This window comes from Salvelinus fontinalis, unplaced genomic scaffold (genome assembly GCF_029448725.1).
Source record: "Salvelinus fontinalis isolate EN_2023a unplaced genomic scaffold, ASM2944872v1 scaffold_0778, whole genome shotgun sequence".
NCBI classification, from domain to species: Eukaryota; Metazoa; Chordata; class Actinopteri; order Salmoniformes; family Salmonidae; genus Salvelinus; species Salvelinus fontinalis.
The window spans coordinates 10,001-29,397 of record NW_026600987.1 but is presented as its reverse complement, the minus strand read 5'-3'; the positions used below and the strand labels follow the sequence as shown (position 1 = coordinate 29,397).

General features: G+C 42.2%; 2 protein-coding genes across 5 annotated transcripts in view; both read right to left on the bottom strand.

Annotated features, from left to right (window-relative positions):
- LOC129847330 (huntingtin-like) overlaps positions 1-4,806 on the bottom strand; it is a 66,134-nt gene extending 61,328 nt beyond the window's left edge. For 2 of the 4 annotated variants that reach the window (XM_055915084.1, XM_055915087.1), the window contains exons 1-2: positions 4,372-4,806; positions 1,208-1,290 (exon numbers count right to left, since the gene is read on the bottom strand). In XM_055915084.1, coding sequence (XP_055771059.1) covers positions 1,208-1,290; positions 4,372-4,469 — 181 coding nt within the window. In that variant the 5' untranslated portion in view covers positions 4,470-4,806. Of the gene's footprint in view, positions 1-1,206; positions 1,291-4,371 lie in introns of all 4 variants that reach the window. The other 2 variants (XM_055915085.1, XM_055915088.1) reach the window with 1 other exon arrangement.
- Positions 4,807-11,029: 6,223 nt separating this feature from the next.
- LOC129847331 (G protein-coupled receptor kinase 5-like) overlaps positions 11,030-19,397 on the bottom strand; it is a gene marked incomplete at its 5' end in the record, with an annotated part of 17,695 nt that continues 9,327 nt past the window's right edge. Inside the window, 2 exons of the mRNA XM_055915090.1 lie at positions 11,030-16,163; positions 17,773-17,962. Of these exons, the coding sequence (XP_055771065.1) occupies positions 17,774-17,962 (189 nt within the window). The remainder of the gene's footprint in view (positions 16,164-17,772; positions 17,963-19,397) is intronic.

Below are 19,397 nucleotides of genomic sequence, written 5' to 3'. Positions count from 1 at the left end.
TAGAGCTGAGCCATGAGAGAAACTGGCCATCTATCACCATTCTATATGTATCTAGAGCTGAGCCATGAGAGAAACATCTATCACCATTCTATATGTATCTAGAGCTGAGCCATGAGAGAAAAATCTATCACCATTCTATATGTATCTAGAGCTGAGCCATGAGAGAAACATCTATCACCATTCTATATGTATCTAGAGCTGAGCCATGAGAGAAACATCTATCACCATTCTATATGTATCTAGAGCTGAGCCATGAGAGAAACATCTATCACCATTCTATATGTATCTAGAGCTGAGCCATGAGAGAAACATCTATCACCATTCTATATGTATCTAGAGCTGAGCCATGAGAGAAACTGGCCATCTATCACCATTCTATATGTATCTAGAGCTGAGCCATGAGAGAAACTGGCCATCTATCACCATTCTATATGTATCTAGAGCTGAGCCATGAGAGAAACTGGTCATCTATCACCATTCTATATGTATCTAGAGCTGAGCCATGAGAGAAACTGGCCATCAATCACCATTCTATATGTATCTAGAGCTGAGCCATGAGAGAAACATCTATCACCATTCTATATGTATCTAGAGCTGAGCCATGAGAGAAACTGGTCATCTATCACCATTCTATGTGTATCTAGAGCTGAGCCATGAGAGAAACTGGCCATCTATCACCATTCTATATGTATCTAGAGCTGAGCCATGAGAGAAACATCTATCACCATTCTATATGTATCTAGAGCTGAGCCATGAGAGAAACTGGCCATCTATCACCATTCTATATGTATCTAGAGCTGAGCCATGAGAGAAACTGGCCATCTATCACCCCACTATCAGTTAGGGGCGGGACAATGTTTGCCAATGAATATCTAGCACAACTGTTCACCCCCGTCTCAAAACGGAATGGTTTAGACCATGTGGAAGTGTTGATGACTCTGAATGAGCTTCTGTTGTTCTCCTGCGTCGACCAGGCAGTGAGGAGGCAACATCCTCTAACCAGGAATACCACATCTGATTACCAATAACAGTGGAGCTAATCTGGAACATCCAACTGGGTGGGTGGGTCTGGCTGTCTGTCTGTCTGTCTGTGTGTGTGTACATGTAATATATTCAAATGACTTGTAAACAGTAATCTAGGGTCAGTTTTATGAATGACGTGCCTATGGGTAGAGCTGATCCCAGATCAGTGGCAGGCAGGCTTACCTCAGAGACTGAGCAACGATGTTCTCACATATGGTCAGGCAGTGGGCCACTCTGTCCTTTTTGGTGGTGGCCAGCTCTTTCTTCCTACAGAGAGAGAAGGAGAGAGAGAGAAGGAGACAGAGAGCAATAGTGAGTGAGTGAGTGAGTGAGTGAGTGAGTGAGTGAGTGAGTGAGTGAGTGAGTGAGTGAGTGAGTGAGTGGGTGAGTGAGTGAGTGAGTGAGTGAGTGAGTGAGTGAGTGAGTGAGTGAGTGAGTGAGTGAGTGAGACAGACAGACAGAGAGACAGAGAGAGACAGACAGAAACAGAGACAGAGAGAGAGACAGACAGAGACAAAGAGAGAGAGAGAGACAGACAGACAAAGACAGAGAGAGAGACAGAGAGACAGACAGAGAGAGAGACAGAGAGAGACAGACAGAGACAGAGAGAGTCAGAGAGAATGAGAGAAAGAGACAGAGAGAGAGAGAGAGACAGAGAGAGACAGACAGAGAGAGACAGAGAGAGGCAGACAGAGACAGAGAGAGAGAGAGACAGACAGAGAGAGAGAAACAAGGTAACAAAGGGTTAATTAACAGCACATGCAAGAAAAGAAGACAGACCGGTAGCATTACCTTGCCTAACGGGAGTGGAACAACAATGGGGAGTGTGTGTGTGATGCCAGTCTATTGCTAAAGGTAAGACTGATGACAAGGTAACTGTACATGCCTGTACAACCTACAGTTAGACTGTTAAATGGTTCATTAAATTGTTAACTAACAGCTACCCGGACTATCTGCATTGACTCGTCACACACACTGCTGCTACTGATTATTATCTATCCTGTTGCCTAGTCACTTTAGCTCTACCTATATATGTGTACAGGTGCTTTCTGGAAGTATTCACACCCCTTGACTTTCTCCACGTTTTGTTGTTACAGCCTGAATTCATTTCTGTGTCACTGGCCTACACAAAATAATCCATCATGTCAAAGTGGAATTATGTTTTTTGACATTTTTACAAATTAATTAAAATTAAAAGCTAAAATGTCTTGAGTCAATAAGCATTCCCACCCCTTTGTTATGACAAGGAGCATAAACAAGTTCAGGAGTAAAAATGTGCTTAACGAGTCACATAATAAGTCACATGGACTCTGGGTGCAATAATAGTGTTTAACATGATTTTTGAATGACTACCTCATCTCTGTACCCCCACACATACAATGATCTGTAAGGTCCCTCAGTCGAGCAGTGAATTTCAAACACAGATTCAACCACAAAGACCAGGGAGGTTTTCCAGTGCTCAGAGGGATATTCAAAAAGAAGGGCACCTATTGGTAGATGGGTAAAAATATCCCTTTGAACATTGTGAAGTTATTCATTACACTTTGGATGGTGTATCAATACACCCAGTCACAACAAAGATACCTAACTCAGTTGCCGGAGAGGAAGGAAACCGCTCAGGGATTTCACCATGAGGCCAATGGGGACTGTAAAATAGTTACAGAGCTTAATGGCTGTGATAGGAGAAAACTGAGGATGGATCAACAACATTGTAGTTACTCCACAATACTAACCTAAATGACAGAGGGAAAAGAATGAAGCTTGTACAGAATAAAAATATCCCAAAACAAGCATCCTGTTTGCAATAAGGCACTACAGTAAAACTGCAAGAAATGTGGCACAGTAATGACATGTATGTCCTGAATACAAAGCATTATGTTTGGGGCAAATCCAACAACACATCACTGAGTACCACTCGTCATATTTTCAAGCATGGTGATGGCTGCATCATGTTATGGGTATGCATGTCATTGGCAACGACTAGGTTTTTTTTTTAGGATAAAAATAAATGGAATAGAGCTAAGCACAGGCAAAAATCCTAGAGGAAAACCTGGTTCAGTTGGCCTTCAGCAGGACAATAACCTAATAGGCCATATATACACTGGAGTTGCTTATGTAACGGATGTGAAATGGCTAGCTAGTTAGCGGGTACGCGCTAATAGCGTTTCAATCAGTTACGTCACTTGCTCTGAAACCTAGAAGTAGTGTTGCCCCTTGCTCTGCAAGGACCGCGGCCTTTGTGGAGCGATGGGTAACGACGCTTCGTGGGTGACTGTTGTTGATGTGTGCAGAGGGTCCCTGGTTCTTGTTGGGGCGAGGGAACGGTCTAACGTTATACTGTTACACTTACCAAGAAGACATTGAATGTTCCTGAGTGGCCTAGTTAAAGTTGACCTAAAATCAGCTTGAAAATCTATGGCAAGACTTGAAAATGGCTGTCTAGCAATGATCAACAACCAACTTGACAAAGCTTGAATACATTTTTTAACAATAAATGTGCACATATTACACTCTTAGAGACTTACCCAGAAAGACTCACAGCTGTAATGGCTGCCAAAGTTGATTCTAACATCTCAGGGGGTTTTTCATTTATTTTTCACAGAAAATGTTCAAATCCTCTTCCACTTTGACATTAGAATACTTTGTGTAGATTGTTGTCAAAAATATAATTGAATACATTTTCAACCCACTTGGTAACACAACAAATGTGGAAAAAGTCAAGGGGTGTGAATACTTTCCCAAGGCACTGTATTCCTTGTGTTATTTTTTATTTTTTACTCTCTGCATTGTTGGGAAGGGCCTGTCAGTAAGCATTTCACTGTTAGTCTACACCTGTTGTTTACCAAGCATGTGACAAATAGAAATGTAATTATATTTATTTGATAAAAGAAATGTATTGAAATCAATTCTACATGTAAAGGCTAATTCTATGTGTATTAGACAACCAGCAACGAATGATTGTGGGGAAAACAAAAAACTGTCAACTGCACTGTATGAGAAGAGAAAATAAACTGATTGATATTTTTTCCAAGACTTTAGTTTAGTGAAAGGATATCGTAGTATTTAGTCCATCTTAGCACTTGTTTACAAGCGACAGCTGACGTTAACTATCAAATAGACGTGGGGTGCAAACTGTGTCTGTGTGTTGTTGTTTGTGTGTGTTATGACAGGTAGCCTGGACTGGAGGTGCGACGTTGACAGCTAGCTTGCTATAAGGTTAGCATCGCTAACTCGCAATAACATGCGAACAGCTTCGCTAGCTAGCTAGCCAGCCAACTGCCGTTTATTTGCGCTTAACTCGTCGCTAGCAATGTCTCAACACAATGACCATATACAAACATGACTTACTGTTTTTGAGCCATCTCCTCGGCCGTTGGCGGTCCCTGTTGTTGTTGGAATGACTTGAGAGATTCAAAGGCCTTCATCAATTTATCCATGGTGGCCATTTTACCAGCAGTGGTTAGCTTAGCTGGCTAATATTTACAAAATTGTCGTTAGTATCAGTTAGCTAGCTATCGGAATCAACCTGGGGGCAATAAAAAAAAAACGCACGGGGAAGCGAGCTGTCCGTAGTACGACGAGCGTGTGAACACTATTCGCGACTACTACTGCCGCCTCTCCACCTTCACTTTTCGACGCAAAAAAAAAAGCTTTATTTCTTTACAATAGTCTCAGTAAATGAATAGGACGTTGGTTGATGTAGCTACCATCCATACTCAAACCCATCTTCGATGCACCCCGACAGAATCACAAGGAAGTGGGAGCTCTGTGACAGTTGGGTAGGGTTGGGTCAACGCTACATCGGTAGCCAATCAGAGGAAGAGCGGGCACCAATAAGGACGAGGCTAGGACCGTTGTCAGCCGTGATTGGGTGGATGGGGAACGGCTTTTTGTTGTTGAGCGTCACGAGTGCTGAAATCCTGCACGACGAGGCGGTAATCGGTGATATCAGAACGGTATATCAACTGCACCGTTTACATTCTATTCCCTTAACGGTAATCCCGACTGTTTAGTCGGGGGAAAAACGTCAGTTTCCTTCCAAGTGAGCGTTCTTGGCAGAATCATCATGTGATTCGGGCGTGTGTCTGCTCTGGGGAGATGTGGATGAGGTAGTGCGTATTGAACATATTAGGAAAACACTAGCCTGCAGTCACATGCCGTGTATTTCAGCACGCAAACTTATTTGTGTCATATCAACATTTCAATAGAACAGGTAGAAAAGAAAAACGTACCGATCAAAATTAAATTAAGTTTCTTCCAGATGACTATATCACACCAGAAATGTAGTACCTGTAGGAAACGACAACACTCAATCCCTATCTGACATGTAGGCTACACCTGTAGGTGTGCTTTCATTCTGTCCCAAATGGCAGTCTATTCCCTGTGTAGTGCACCACTTTTGACTAGGATCTGTAGCGTTCTGGTCAAAAGTAGTACACTACAGTATGGAGGGGTTAAGGCTTTATCCTTCTTTACTATTGGGTTCTATCTGGGACACCACCTTTATCCTGCTTTACTATTGGGTTCCTTTTGGGACACCTCCTTTATCCTGCTTTACTATTGGGTTCTATCTGGGACACCACCTTTATCCTGCTTTACTATTGGGTTCCTTTTGGGACACCTCCTTTATCCTGCTTTACTATTGGGTTCTATCTGGGACACCTCCTTTATCCTGCTCTACTATTGGGTTCTATCTGGGACACCTCCTTTATCCTGCTTTACTGTTGGGTTCTATCTGGGACACCTTTATCCTGCTTTACTATTGGGTTCCTTTTAGGACACCTCCTTTATCCTGCTTTACTATTGGGTTCCATTTGGAACACCTCCTTTATCCTGCTTTACTGTTGGGTTCTATCTGGGACACCTCCTTTATCCTGCTTTACTGTTGGGTTCTATCTGGGACCACATTTATCCTTCTTTACTATTGGGTTCTATCTGGGACACCTCCTTTATCCTGCTTTACTATTGGGTTCCATTTGGGACACCTCCTTTATCCTGCTTTACTATTGGGTTCTATCTGGGACACCTCCTTTATCCTGCTTTACTGTTGGGTTCCATTGGGACACCTTTATCCTGCTTTACTATTGGGTTCCATTTGGGACACCTTTATCCTGCTTTACTGTTGGGTTCCATTTGGGACACCTTTATCCTGCTTTACTGTTGGGTTCCATTTGGGACACCTTTATCCTGCTTTACTGTTGGGTTCTATTTGGGACACCTTTATCCTGCTTTACTGTTGGGTTCCATTTGGGACATCTCATTTACTATTGGGTTCCTTTTGGGACACCTCCTTTATCCTGCTTTACTGTTGGGTTCCATTTGGGACACCTCCTTTATCCTGCTTTACTGTTGGGTTCCATTTGGGACACCTCCTTTATCCTGCTTTACTGTTAGGTTCTATCTGGGACACCTCATTTATCCTGCTTTACTGTTGGGTTCTATCTGGGACACCTCCTTTATCCTGCTTTACTGTTGGGTTCCATTTGGGACACTTCCTTTATCCTGCTTTACTGTTGGGTTCTATCTGGGACACCTCATTTATCCTGCTTTACTGTTGGGTTCTATCTGGGACACCTCATTTATCCTGCTTTACTGTTGGGTTCTATCTGGGACACCTCCTTTATCCTGCTTTACTGTTGGGTTCTATCTGGGACACCTCCTTTATCCTGCTTTACTGTTGGGTTCCATTTGGGACACCTTTATCCTGCTTTACTGTTGGGTTCTATTTGGGACACCTTTATCCTCCTTTACTATTGGGTTCCATTTGGGACACCTTTATCCTGCTTTAATGTTGGGTTCCATTTGGGACACCTTTATCCTGCTTTACTATTGGGTTCCATTTGGGACACCTTTATCCTGCTTTACTATTGGGTTCCATTGGGACACCTTTATCCTACTTTACTATTGGGTTCCATTTGGGACACCTTTATCCTGCTTTAATGTTGGGTTCCATTTGGGACACCTTTATCCTGCTTTAATGTTGGGTTCCATTTGGGACACCTTTATCCTGCTTTACTATTGGGTTCCATTTGGGACACGTTTATCCTGCTTTACTATTGGGTTCCATTTGGGACACCTCCTTTATCCTGCTTTACTATTGGGTTCCATTTGGGACACCTTTATCCTGCTTTACTGTTGGGTTCCATTTGGGACACGTTTATCCTGCTTTACTATTGGGTTCCATTGGGACACCTTTATCCTGCTTTACTGTTGGGTTCCATTTGGGACACCTTTATCCTGCTTTACTGTTGGGTTCCATTTGGGACACCTTTATCCTGCTTTACTATTGGGTTCCATTTGGGACACCTTTATCCTGCTTTACTGTTGGGTTCCATTTGGGACACCTCCTTTATCCTGCTTTACTGTTGGGTTCCATTTGGGACACCTTTATCCTGCTTTACTGTTGGGTTCCATTTGGGACACCTCCTTTATCCTGCTTTACTATTGGGTTCCATTTGGGACACCTTTATCCTGCTTTACTGTTGGGTTCCATTTGGGACACCTCCTTTATCCTGCTTTACTGTTGGGTTCTATCTGGGACACCTCCTTTATCCTGCTTTACTATTGGGTTCTACCTGGGACACCTCCTTTATCCTGCTTTACTATTGGGTTCCATTTGGGACACCTTTATCCTGCTTTACTGTTGGGTTCTACCTGGGACACCTCCTTTATCCTGCTTTACTGTTGGGTTCCATTTGGGACACCTCCTTTATCCTGCTTTACTATTGGGTTCCATTTGGGACACCTTTATCCTGCTTTAATGTTGGGTTCCATTTGGGACACCTTTATCCTGCTTTACTATTGGGTTCCATTTGGGACACGTTTATCCTGCTTTACTATTGGGTTCCATTTGGGACACCTCCTTTATCCTGCTTTACTATTGGGTTCCATTTGGGACACCTTTATCCTGCTTTACTGTTGGGTTCCATTTGGGATACGTTTATCCTGCTTTACTATTGGGTTCCATTGGGACACCTTTATCCTGCTTTACTGTTGGGTTCCATTTGGGACACCTTTATCCTGCTTTACTGTTGGGTTCCATTTGGGACACCTTTATCCTGCTTTACTATTGGGTTCCATTTGGGACACCTTTATCCTGCTTTACTGTTGGGTTCCATTTGGGACACCTCCTTTATCCTGCTTTACTGTTGGGTTCCATTTGGGACACCTTTATCCTGCTTTACTGTTGGGTTCCATTTGGGACACCTCCTTTATCCTGCTTTACTATTGGGTTCCATTTGGGACACCTTTATCCTGCTTTACTGTTGGGTTCCATTTGGGACACCTCCTTTATCCTGCTTTACTGTTGGGTTCTATCTGGGACACCTCCTTTATCCTGCTTTACTATTGGGTTCTACCTGGGACACCTCCTTTATCCTGCTTTACTATTGGGTTCCATTTGGGACACCTTTATCCTGCTTTACTGTTGGGTTCTACCTGGGACACCTCCTTTATCCTGCTTTACTGTTGGGTTCCATTTGGGACACCTCCTTTATCCTGCTTTACTATTGGGTTCCATTTGGGACACCTCCTTTATCCTGCTTTACTATTGGATTCCATTTGGGACACCTTTATCCTGCTTTACTATTGGGTTCCATTGGGACACCTTTATCCTGCTTTACTATTGGGTTCCATTTGGGACACCTTTATCCTGCTTTAATGTTGGGTTCCATTTGGGACACCTTTATCCTGCTTTACTGTTGGGTTCCATTTGGGACACCTTTATCCTGCTTTACTGTTGGGTTCCATTTGGGACACCTCCTTTATCCTGCTTTACTATTGGGTTCCATTTGGGACACCTTTATCCTGCTTTACAGTTGGGTTCCATTTGGGACACCTCCTTTATCCTGCTTTACTATTGGGTTCCATTTGGGACACCTCCTTTATCCTGCTTTACTGTTGGGTTCTATCTGGGACACCTCCTTTATCCTGCTTTACTGTTGGGTTCAATCTGGGACACCTCATTTATCCTGCTTTACTATTGGGTTCCATTTGGGACACCTCCTTTATCCTGCTTTACTATTGGGTTCCATTTGGGACACCTTTATCCTGCTTTACTATTGGGTTCCATTGGGACACCTCCTTTATCCTGCTTTACTATTGGGTTCCATTGGGACACCTCCTTTATCCTGCTTTACTGTTGGGTTCCATTGGGACACCTCCTTTATCCTGCTTTACTGTTGGGTTCCATTTGGGACACCTTTATCCTGCTTTAATGTTGGGTTCCATTTGGGACACCTTTATCCTGCTTTACTGTTGGGTTCCATTTGGGACACCTTTATCCTGCTTTACTGTTGGGTTCCATTTGGGACACCTCCTTTATCCTGCTTTACTGTTGGGTTCCATTTGGGACACCTTTATCCTGCTTTACTATTGGGTTCCATTTGGGACACCTCCTTTATCCTGCTTTACTATTGGGTTCCATTTGGGACACCTCCTTTATCCTGCTTTACTATTGGATTCCATTTGGGACACCTTTATCCTGCTTTACTATTGGGTTCCATTGGGACACCTTTATCCTGCTTTACTATTGGGTTCCATTTGGGACACCTTTATCCTGCTTTAATGTTGGGTTCCATTTGGGACACCTTTATCCTGCTTTACTGTTGGGTTCCATTTGGGACACCTTTATCCTGCTTTACTATTGGGTTCCATTGGGACACCTTTATCCTGCTTTACTGTTGGGTTCCATTTGGGACACCTCCTTTATCCTGCTTTACTATTGGGTTCCATTTGGGACACCTTTATCCTGCTTTACAGTTGGGTTCCATTTGGGACACCTCCTTTATCCTGCTTTACTGTTGGGTTCTATCTGGGACACCTCCTTTATCCTGCTTTACTGTTGGGTTCAATCTGGGACACCTCATTTATCCTGCTTTACTATTGGGTTCCATTTGGGACACCTTTATCCTGCTTTACTGTTGGGTTCCATTTGGGACACCTTTATCCTGCTTTACTATTGGGTTCCATTGGGACACCTTTATCCTGCTTTACTGTTGGGTTCCATTTGGGACACCTCCTTTATCCTGCTTTACTATTGGGTTCCATTTGGGACACCTTTATCCTGCTTTACAGTTGGGTTCCATTTGGGACACCTCCTTTATCCTGCTTTACTATTGGGTTCCATTTGGGACACCTCCTTTATCCTGCTTTACTGTTGGGTTCTATCTGGGACACCTCCTTTATCCTGCTTTACTGTTGGGTTCAATCTGGGACACCTCATTTATCCTGCTTTACTATTGGGTTCCATTTGGGACACCTCCTTTATCCTGCTTTACTATTGGGTTCCATTTGGGACACCTTTATCCTGCTTTACTATTGGGTTCCATTGGGACACCTCCTTTATCCTGCTTTACTGTTGGGTTCCATTGGGACACCTCCTTTATCCTGCTTTACTGTTGGGTTCCATTTGGGACACCTTTATCCTGCTTTAATGTTGGGTTCCATTTGGGACACCTTTATCCTGCTTTACTGTTGGGTTCCATTTGGGACACCTTTATCCTGCTTTACTGTTGGGTTCCATTTGGGACACCTCCTTTATCCTGCTTTACTGTTGGGTTCCATTTGGGACACCTTTATCCTGCTTTACTATTGGGTTCCATTTGGGACACCTCCTTTATCCTGCTTTACTATTGGGTTCCATTTGGGACACCTCCTTTATCCTGCTTTACTATTGGGTTCCATTTGGGACACCTTTATCCTGCTTTACTGTTGGGTTCTATCTGGGACACCTCCTTTATCCTCCTTTACTGTTGGGTTCTATCTGGGACACCTCCTTTATCCTCCTTTACTGTTGGGTTCTATCTGGGACACCTCCTTTATCCTGCTTTACTGTCAGTGTATATTTGTATAATGAAAAGGTGCTTCATGACTACAATGCATTACTGTGATATAATAATGTGTCTCACCTAGCTATCTTCAGATGAAAGCACCATAACTAAGTCCCTCTGGATAAAAGCCTCTGTCAAATGACTCAAATGTCAAAACCAAAAACCAGTCCGGGGACTCGTGGGTAGTTTTTTTTTATCCAAACGGCAGTGTATTCTCAGAATAATTACAAATGTCAGAAGATATGATACAGTAACACCCAGTGATACAACTTGTACAACAATTACATGAACTGCAGTGGTTGAACAACATGACTGTACAACTACAAAAACAAAAAAGAAGAAAAAAAGATAATTAAAAAGGTCTCCGTCCCAAATGACACCCGTTTTCATTCCCTATATAGTGCACTACTTTAGAACAGAGCCTTATGGGCCCTGGTCGTGAGTAGACCACTATATAGGGATTATGTTGTCAATTTGGGACGTATCCCCCCCCCAAAAAAAGACAAGTATAATTTGTCCTGGTCACACCTTGTGATAACAAATTTGTTGTTGTCCCCTGTAAATATGTGTCATATGTTGGCACTGAAAGGTCATTTCAATTACAGACAAGGAACCTGCAACAAACCAATAACATGCTTGAGTAATAATTATTTTATATATATATATATATTAAAATGCACTTTGTGCAGACATTCAAAACTGTTAAAAAATGTAATTTTTGTTGATGAGCTGTATTAGGTTCCTTGTCAGCCTAACGTGGGGCCAGCCATTCAGAAGTAAAAAGAAAACTGACTGAGGATGACTGGTTGGCACATACTGTGGGGCCTGGAGTTCTTCCATCCTGATGTAACCAGGGACCAAAACGGGACCCTAGTTAGAAGATGGGACTGAACCTCCGTCCTATAGTCTATGGAGGATTGGGACGATGCTTTTAGAAAAGGTCATTTCTGACTGAGATAAACATATGCAGCATCTACCGTGAACATTGACTTTAAAAAAACGCGCATTGAGGACAAAGAGCGAACGGATTGAATCCCCCGGCCACAGAGAGGCTTTAACTTGGGCTCAGAGGTTTTCCCGGGCCAGGTCACATGGTCAGGAACAACTCTTGGCCATCCACACACTGCAGGTCAAGGTTTATGCCAGTTATTTCAGTTGAAAAACTTTTTTGAAATCAAAACCATTTCCAGTCTGATTTGATGTAATTTGCATTATTCTCAAAGACACTTCCTATAGTTATCGGATGTATCCAAAATGAAACACTATGCCCTATGTAGTACACTTCTTTTGTAGTGCACTACATACAGTAGGGAATAGGGTGCCATTTGAGAAGCAGACCGTTTCCACACCTTAGTGCCGCAAAATGAAATCTCTTACTGCTGTACAGGTATGGATGCCAAACCTTTCCCCCTAGTCCAAGTGTGTGTGTGTGTGTGTGTGTGTGTGTGTGTGTGTGTGTGTGTGTGTGTGTGTGTGTGTGTGTGTGTGTGTGTGTGTGTGTCTGTGCCTGGGTGCGTGCCTGCGCCTAATGAGATATCAAAGAGCTTACACGTTTTGAAGTACATCATTTACATGGTTTTTGAGGCAAAGAGTGTTTCTACACTGTGAGGTGAGCTTTGTGATGCGTCTGGAAGCAAAGAAATATAAAAATCTAGAAAAAGCCAACAGCCAAGAGCTAGCTATGTACTGCACTGTATAATGTTCCTAATTCTAGAATGGAATGTCATGGAATAGCCAGATCTCTGTGAACACTCACAGTTCTCTTTCCCCATGTCAGATAGCAGGCTGATGAGAGCTGAGCCACTACAAGTGTATGTATGTGAGAAACGTAACGTTGTTTTCTAACAGAGGAGTTCTAGTGGCTTCTTCAGAAGACTGTGTGGTGTACTATAAATACATTTGATATTCAATGATTAACTGCAGTCATTTGTGTAAAATAATGTAGAATGGAATTCCCTGAACCCTTTCAGGAATGTCAACAGTACATTCTGTTCTAACATTCTAATTGATTCAAATCAATGACGTCATAAAGGGCAGGGAATTCCGGAATAGAGGACAAAGGTAACAACTGTCATAGGATTCTTAGATTCACCCCTCCAATGGTTAAACAGAATGAAAGGTCATTCTGGGAGGCTGGGTGTTTCTATAAAAGACATGAAAACAGTACAGAATGTACAGCAAACAGCAACAAAAAAGATCCATCTCAACATTTTCACAGCATTAAAAAAATACATAAGTGAAGGGGGTTACATTGGTTGGACGGTTGGTAAATAATATGGTCGCCTGAATGACAAAGAAAAACAAACTAAACAAAATGGCCGAAAACGCTCGTCTCAAGTCATTCCTACGGAAGAGACTCCATGGTGTAGTGAGACGTGATCAAATCCTCATTGAAGTCTCTCTCCTGGCACTACTTTTGACACGAGGCCTGGTCTATAGTAGTGCACAAAATAGGGAATAGGGCTCTGGGTCACTAGTAGTTCACTATATAGGGAATAGGACTCTGGTCACTAGTAGTTCACTATTTAGGGAATAGGACTCTGGTCACTAGTAGTTCACTATTTAGGGAATAGGACTCTGGTCACTAGTAGTTCACTATATAGGGAATAGGGCTCTGGTCACTAGTAGTTCACTATATAGGGAATAGGGCTCTGGTCACTAGTAGTTCACTATATAGGGAATAGGGCTCTGGTCACTAGTAGTTCACTATATAGGGAATAGGGCTCTGGTCACTAGTAGTTCACTATATAGGGAATAGGGCTCTGGTCACTAGTAGTTCACTATATAGGGAATAGGGCTCTGGTCACTAGTAGTTCACTATATAGGGAATAGGGCTCTGGTCACTAGTAGTTCACTATATAGGGAATAGGGCTCTGGTCACTAGTAGTTCACTATATAGGGAATAGGGCTCTGGTCACTAGGCAAAGATATCATTATGATTAAACTGTAGGTCATTTGTCATGGATAACCATCTCAGTGCCAGTAATTGGTCTAATTTAACCTATTTGACATGGTTTTTGTTGATTATATGAAAGCACTATTGTCTTCAAAATCAAGCCAGTCTGAGTTACAAACGTCCGGTTCTGTGACATTTTATAACTTTTATATTCGGTTTGTAAATCATCCTCCTCACCACCACCACCATCACCATCCTCCTCCTCACCACCAGAGCTTAAGGCATGGACACAAGGTCTACTGCACTGTTAAATCAAGGCATCTCTCTTCCCACCCCTCTGCCAGAGCATTTAACCATTCCATGTCAACTGCTTCTCTGTGCTTTTCTGGAAGTGGGTGACTACATTTTCTCTCCCCACCCCTCTGCCAGAGCACTTGACCTGCTTCTCTGTGCTTTTCTGGAAGTGGGTGACTACATTTTCCGTAGTCTTGGGGAAGTTTTAAGTTTAAGGAAGTCATTTTGACTATGAGACATGCAGACAGAATTAACATCTGTTCTGCTTTCAAATCCTCTCAGATCTTCACATGGGCCCAGTACGTAGGTCAGGGGTCATTAACTAGATGCAGACGGAACGTGATTACAACATTATTTGTAGACTGCAAATTGACCGCGAGAAGCCCAAACAGATATATTTGACTAAAACATAATTATTTAAAACCTTGCCCACATTTGCATACGATCACATACCTGTATCTCTCTATTATGCGTGGGAATATCTTGGAACAGATTTCCAAAATGTTAATAACTTGGAGCTGATTTGCTGGTGTTTTTACAGTCTTATGTCCAACAATTAAAAAAATATATATATAAATTGGGGGGCCAAATAAAATCACCCGCGGGCCAAATTCAGCCCGTGGGCCGCCAGTTGGAGAACCTTGGCATAGAGTCTAGCTATGGTCTGGGGGCTTCTTAGGGTGTAAGAACTAGGGGGATGTTTTAGTCTAGGGGCTAGGGTTTAGGGCGTAGAGTGTATGGGGCTAGGGGTTGATTTGGAACAGGGAATATGTGATACGGTAATACTGGACGTTGGCCAAAAGAACAGACCAGAAAAGACAGACATAAGATACATTCTAAACAGAACCCTATTCCCTATATAGTGCACTACTTTAGACCAGAACCCTATTCCCTACATAGTGTACTACTTTAGACCAGAGCCCTATTCCCTATATAGTGTACTACTTTAGACCAGAGCCCTATTCCCTATATAGTGCACTACATTAGACCAGAGCCCTATTCCCTATATAGTGCACTACATTACACCAGAACACTATTCCCTATATAGTGTACTACTTTAGACCAGAGCCCTATTCCCTATATAGTGCACTACATTACACCAGAACACTATTCCCTATATAGTGCACTACATTAGGCCAGAGCCCTATTCCCTATATAGTGCACTACATTACACCAGAACACTATTCCCTATATAGTGTACTACTTTAGACCAGAGCCCTATTCCCTATATAGTGCACTACATTACACCAGAACACTATTCCCTATATAGTGTACTACTTTAGACCAGAGCCCTATTCCCTATATAGTGCACTACATTAGACCAGAGCCCTATTCCCTATATAGTGCACTACATTACACCAGAACACTATTCCCTATATAGTGTACTACTTTAGACCAGAGCCCTATTCCCTATATAGTGCACTACATTAGACCAGAGACCTATTCCCTACATAGTGCACTATATTATGCAGGGAATAGGGCGCCATTGGAAACGTAGACATACTGTACATACAAACAAAGGCTCCATCGAGAAAACTAATAAAAAGACTACTGATACCAATGGTTGAGTCCCAAATAGTACCCCTTTTTCCCTACACAGTGCCCTACTTCTGACCAGGACCCATAGGCCATAGGTAAAAGTAGTGGACTATATAGGGCAATAGGCTGCCATTTGGGATGAGGCCTGTGCTTCTTAAAAAATAAAAAAATAAACAAGATCCTTAATATACATTTCGTTCCAAAAAAAACAAATAAACAAAAAAACGTAAACAACAAAAAAAAAAAACGTTGACAAAATGTATCTATGCATTCAAGTGGTACTTAATATGGCTTTTATACAATACAACCTTTAGTGAAAATATACATCTAGGACACAATTCAAGTACAAATGTACAAAATCTTTAAACTCATATGTTTTTCTTTAATTATTATAATACACTTTTAATACATATCATAAATACAGGTTTAACATTCATCGAGGTTCCTAACATTTTACGCTCCGGGAGGCGTTTGAAGAAGGAAAGAGGAGAAGAAGAGGGAGAGGGGAGGAGAGCAGGAGTGGTTTAAAGTCGGGAAGGCTCCTCGTGCTCTTCATCTTCGTAGCCACTCTTTAAACAGACCTGGGAACAAGTTGTTAAATAAGCCGTTACATAGGATCAATGGGCTCTTTAACTTTACATTTTTTTAATTTTTAATTTTAGCATAAGGCTGTAACGTAACTTTTTACTACCTTTAAAAACAGACTGAATCAGTCAGAATATTTTCAACAGGTTCTATGAGACCATTAATAACTGACCCTAGATCAGCCATAGGCGTGCTGTATAATCTTTCAGACATTATTTACATTCTATGAGACCATTAATAACTGACCCTAGATCAGCCATAGGCGTGCTGTATAATCTTTCAGACATTATTTACATTCAAGTCATTTAGCGGACGCTCTTATCACAGAGACTTACAGGAGCATTTAGGGTTAAGTGTCTTGCTCAAGGGCACATCGGCTGATTTCTCACCTAGTCGGCTCAGGGATTCGAACCAGCAAACATTCGGTTACTTGCCCAAACGCTCTTAAACGTTATGCTACCTGCTGCTGCCATTAAGAACTGATTCTGGGTCAGTTAGGCTACACATGTAGTTAAAAAGGCCCAATACAGAGATGTAGTCACACAGCCTCAACACTCAGCTTTTACCAACTGGACTTCCTGCTTTACCAACTGACTGAGGTAAAACAACACTCTTTAACCTGGGAAGATGACACCAAAAAAACAAAACAAAGAGAGCCTTCAACCAGAGAAGAAACACAAGCAGAGAGAGAGCCTTCAACCAGAGAAGAAACACAAGCAGAGAGAGAGAGAGTCTTCAACCAGAGAAGAAACACAAGCAGAGAGAGAGAGAGCCTTCAACCAGAGAAGAAACACAAGCAGAGAGAAAGAGCCTTCAACCAGAGAAGAAACACAAGCAGAGAGAGATCCTTCAACCAGAGAAGAAACACAAGCAGAGAGAGATCCTTCAACCAGAGAAGAAACACAAGCAGAGAGAGAGAGAGCCTTCAACCAGAGAAGAAACACAAGCAGAGAGAGAGAGAGAGCCTTCAACCAGAGAAGAAACACAAGCAGAGAGAGAGCCTTCAACCAGAGAAGAAACACAAGCAGAGAGAGAGAGCCTTCAACCAGAGAAGAAACACAAGCAGAGAGAGAGAGCCTTCAACCAGAGAAGAAACACAAGCAGAGAGAGAGAGCCTTCAACCAGAGAAGAAACACAAGCAGAGAGAGAGAGAGCCTTCAGCCAGAGAAGAAACACAAGCAGAGAGAGAGAGAGAGCCTTCAGCCAGAGAAGAAACACAAGCAGAGAGAGAGAGCCTTCAACCAGAGAAGAAACACAAGCAGAGAGAGAGAGAGCCTTCAACCAGAGAAGAAACACAAGCAGAGAGAGAGAGCCTTCAACCAGAGAAGAAACACAAGCAGAGAGAGAGAGCCTTCAACCAGAGAAGAAACACAAGCAGAGAGAGAGAGCCTTCAGCCAGAGAAGAAACACAAGCAGAGAGAGAGAGCCTTCAACCAGAGAAGAAACACAAGCAGAGAGAGAGAGAGCCTTCAGCCAGAGAAGAAACACAAGCAGAGAGAGAGAGCCTTCAACCAGAGAAGAAACACAAGCAGAGAGAGTCTTCAACCAGAGAGAAAAGTCAGAGGTAAAGAAGAAGAAAAGAAAGATGGAGGAAGAGGGAAGTACCTTAACCCCCACCACCTCTCACGGCGGCGGCGGGGGGAGGAGAGCTAGCAGCACTTGCCTCTCGTCTGAACAGCCTGTAGAAGAATCCTCTCTTTGGCGGTGGGTTGGGTCTGTTCACATCCAGATCTGAACACAGCAGGCCGTCGGCCTCATAAACGTTGATCTCCTTAAAACACTCCATCTCAATCATCTAGAGGAGAGACACAGTATGAAACACTCAATCACCTAGAGTATTAACACAGTATGAAACACTCAATCACCTAGAGTATTAACACAGTATGAAACACTCAATCACCTAGAGTATTAACACAGTATGAAACACTCAATCGCCTACAGTATTAACACAGTATGAAACACTCAATACTCTCCTCTAGATGATTAACACAGTATGAAACACTCAATCGCCTAGAGTATTAACACAGTATGAAACACTCAATCATCTAGAGGAGAGTATTAACACAGTATGAAACACTCCATCACCTAGAGGAGAGGATTAATACAGTATGAAACACTCCATCACCTAGAGGAGAGGATTAACACAGTATGAAACACTCAATCACCTAGAGGAGAGGATTAACACAGTATGAGACACTCCATCACCTAGAGGAGAGGATTAACACAGTATGAAACACTCAATCACCTAGAGCAGGGGTGTCAAACTCATTCCACGGAGGGCCTAGTTTCTGCAGGTTTTTGGTTTTTCCTTTCAATAAAGCCCTAGACAACCAGGTGTGGGGAGTTCCTAACTAATTAGTGATGTTAATTCATCAATCAAGTATAAGGGAGGAGCGAAAACCCGCAGACACTCGGCCCCCCGTGGAATGAGTTTGACACCTGTGACCTAGAGTATTAACACAGTATGAAACACTCAATCACCTAGAGTATTAACACAGTATGAAACACTCCATCTCAATCATCTAGAGGAGAGTATTAACAGAGTATGAAACACTCAATCGCCTAGAGTATTAACACAGTATGAAACACTCAATCACCCAGAGTATTAACACAGTATGAAACACTCAATCACCTAGAGTATTAACACAGTATGAAACACTCAATCACCTAGAGTATTAACACAGTATGAAACACTCAATCATCTAGAGTATTAACACAGTATGAAACACTCAATCACATAGAGTATTAACACAGTATGAAACACTCAATCATCTAGAGGAGAGTATTAACACAGTATGAAACACTCAATCACCTAGAGTATTAACACAGTATGAAACACTCAATCGCCTAGAGTATTAACACAGTATGAAACACTCAATAATCCAGGGGAGAGTATTAACACAGTATGAAACACTCAATCACCTAGAGTATTAACACAGTATGAAACACTCAATCATCTAGAGAGTATTAACACAGTATGAAACACTCAATCGCCTAGAGTATTAACACAGTATGAAACACTCAATCACCTAGAGTATTAACACAGTATGAAACACTCAATCGCCTAGAGTATTAACACAGTATGAAACACTCAATCACCTAGAGTATTAACACAGTATGAAACACTCAATAATCCAGAGGAGAGTATTAACACAGTATGAAACACTCAATCACATAGAGTATTAACACAGTATGAAACACTCAATCATCTAGAGTATTAACACAGTATG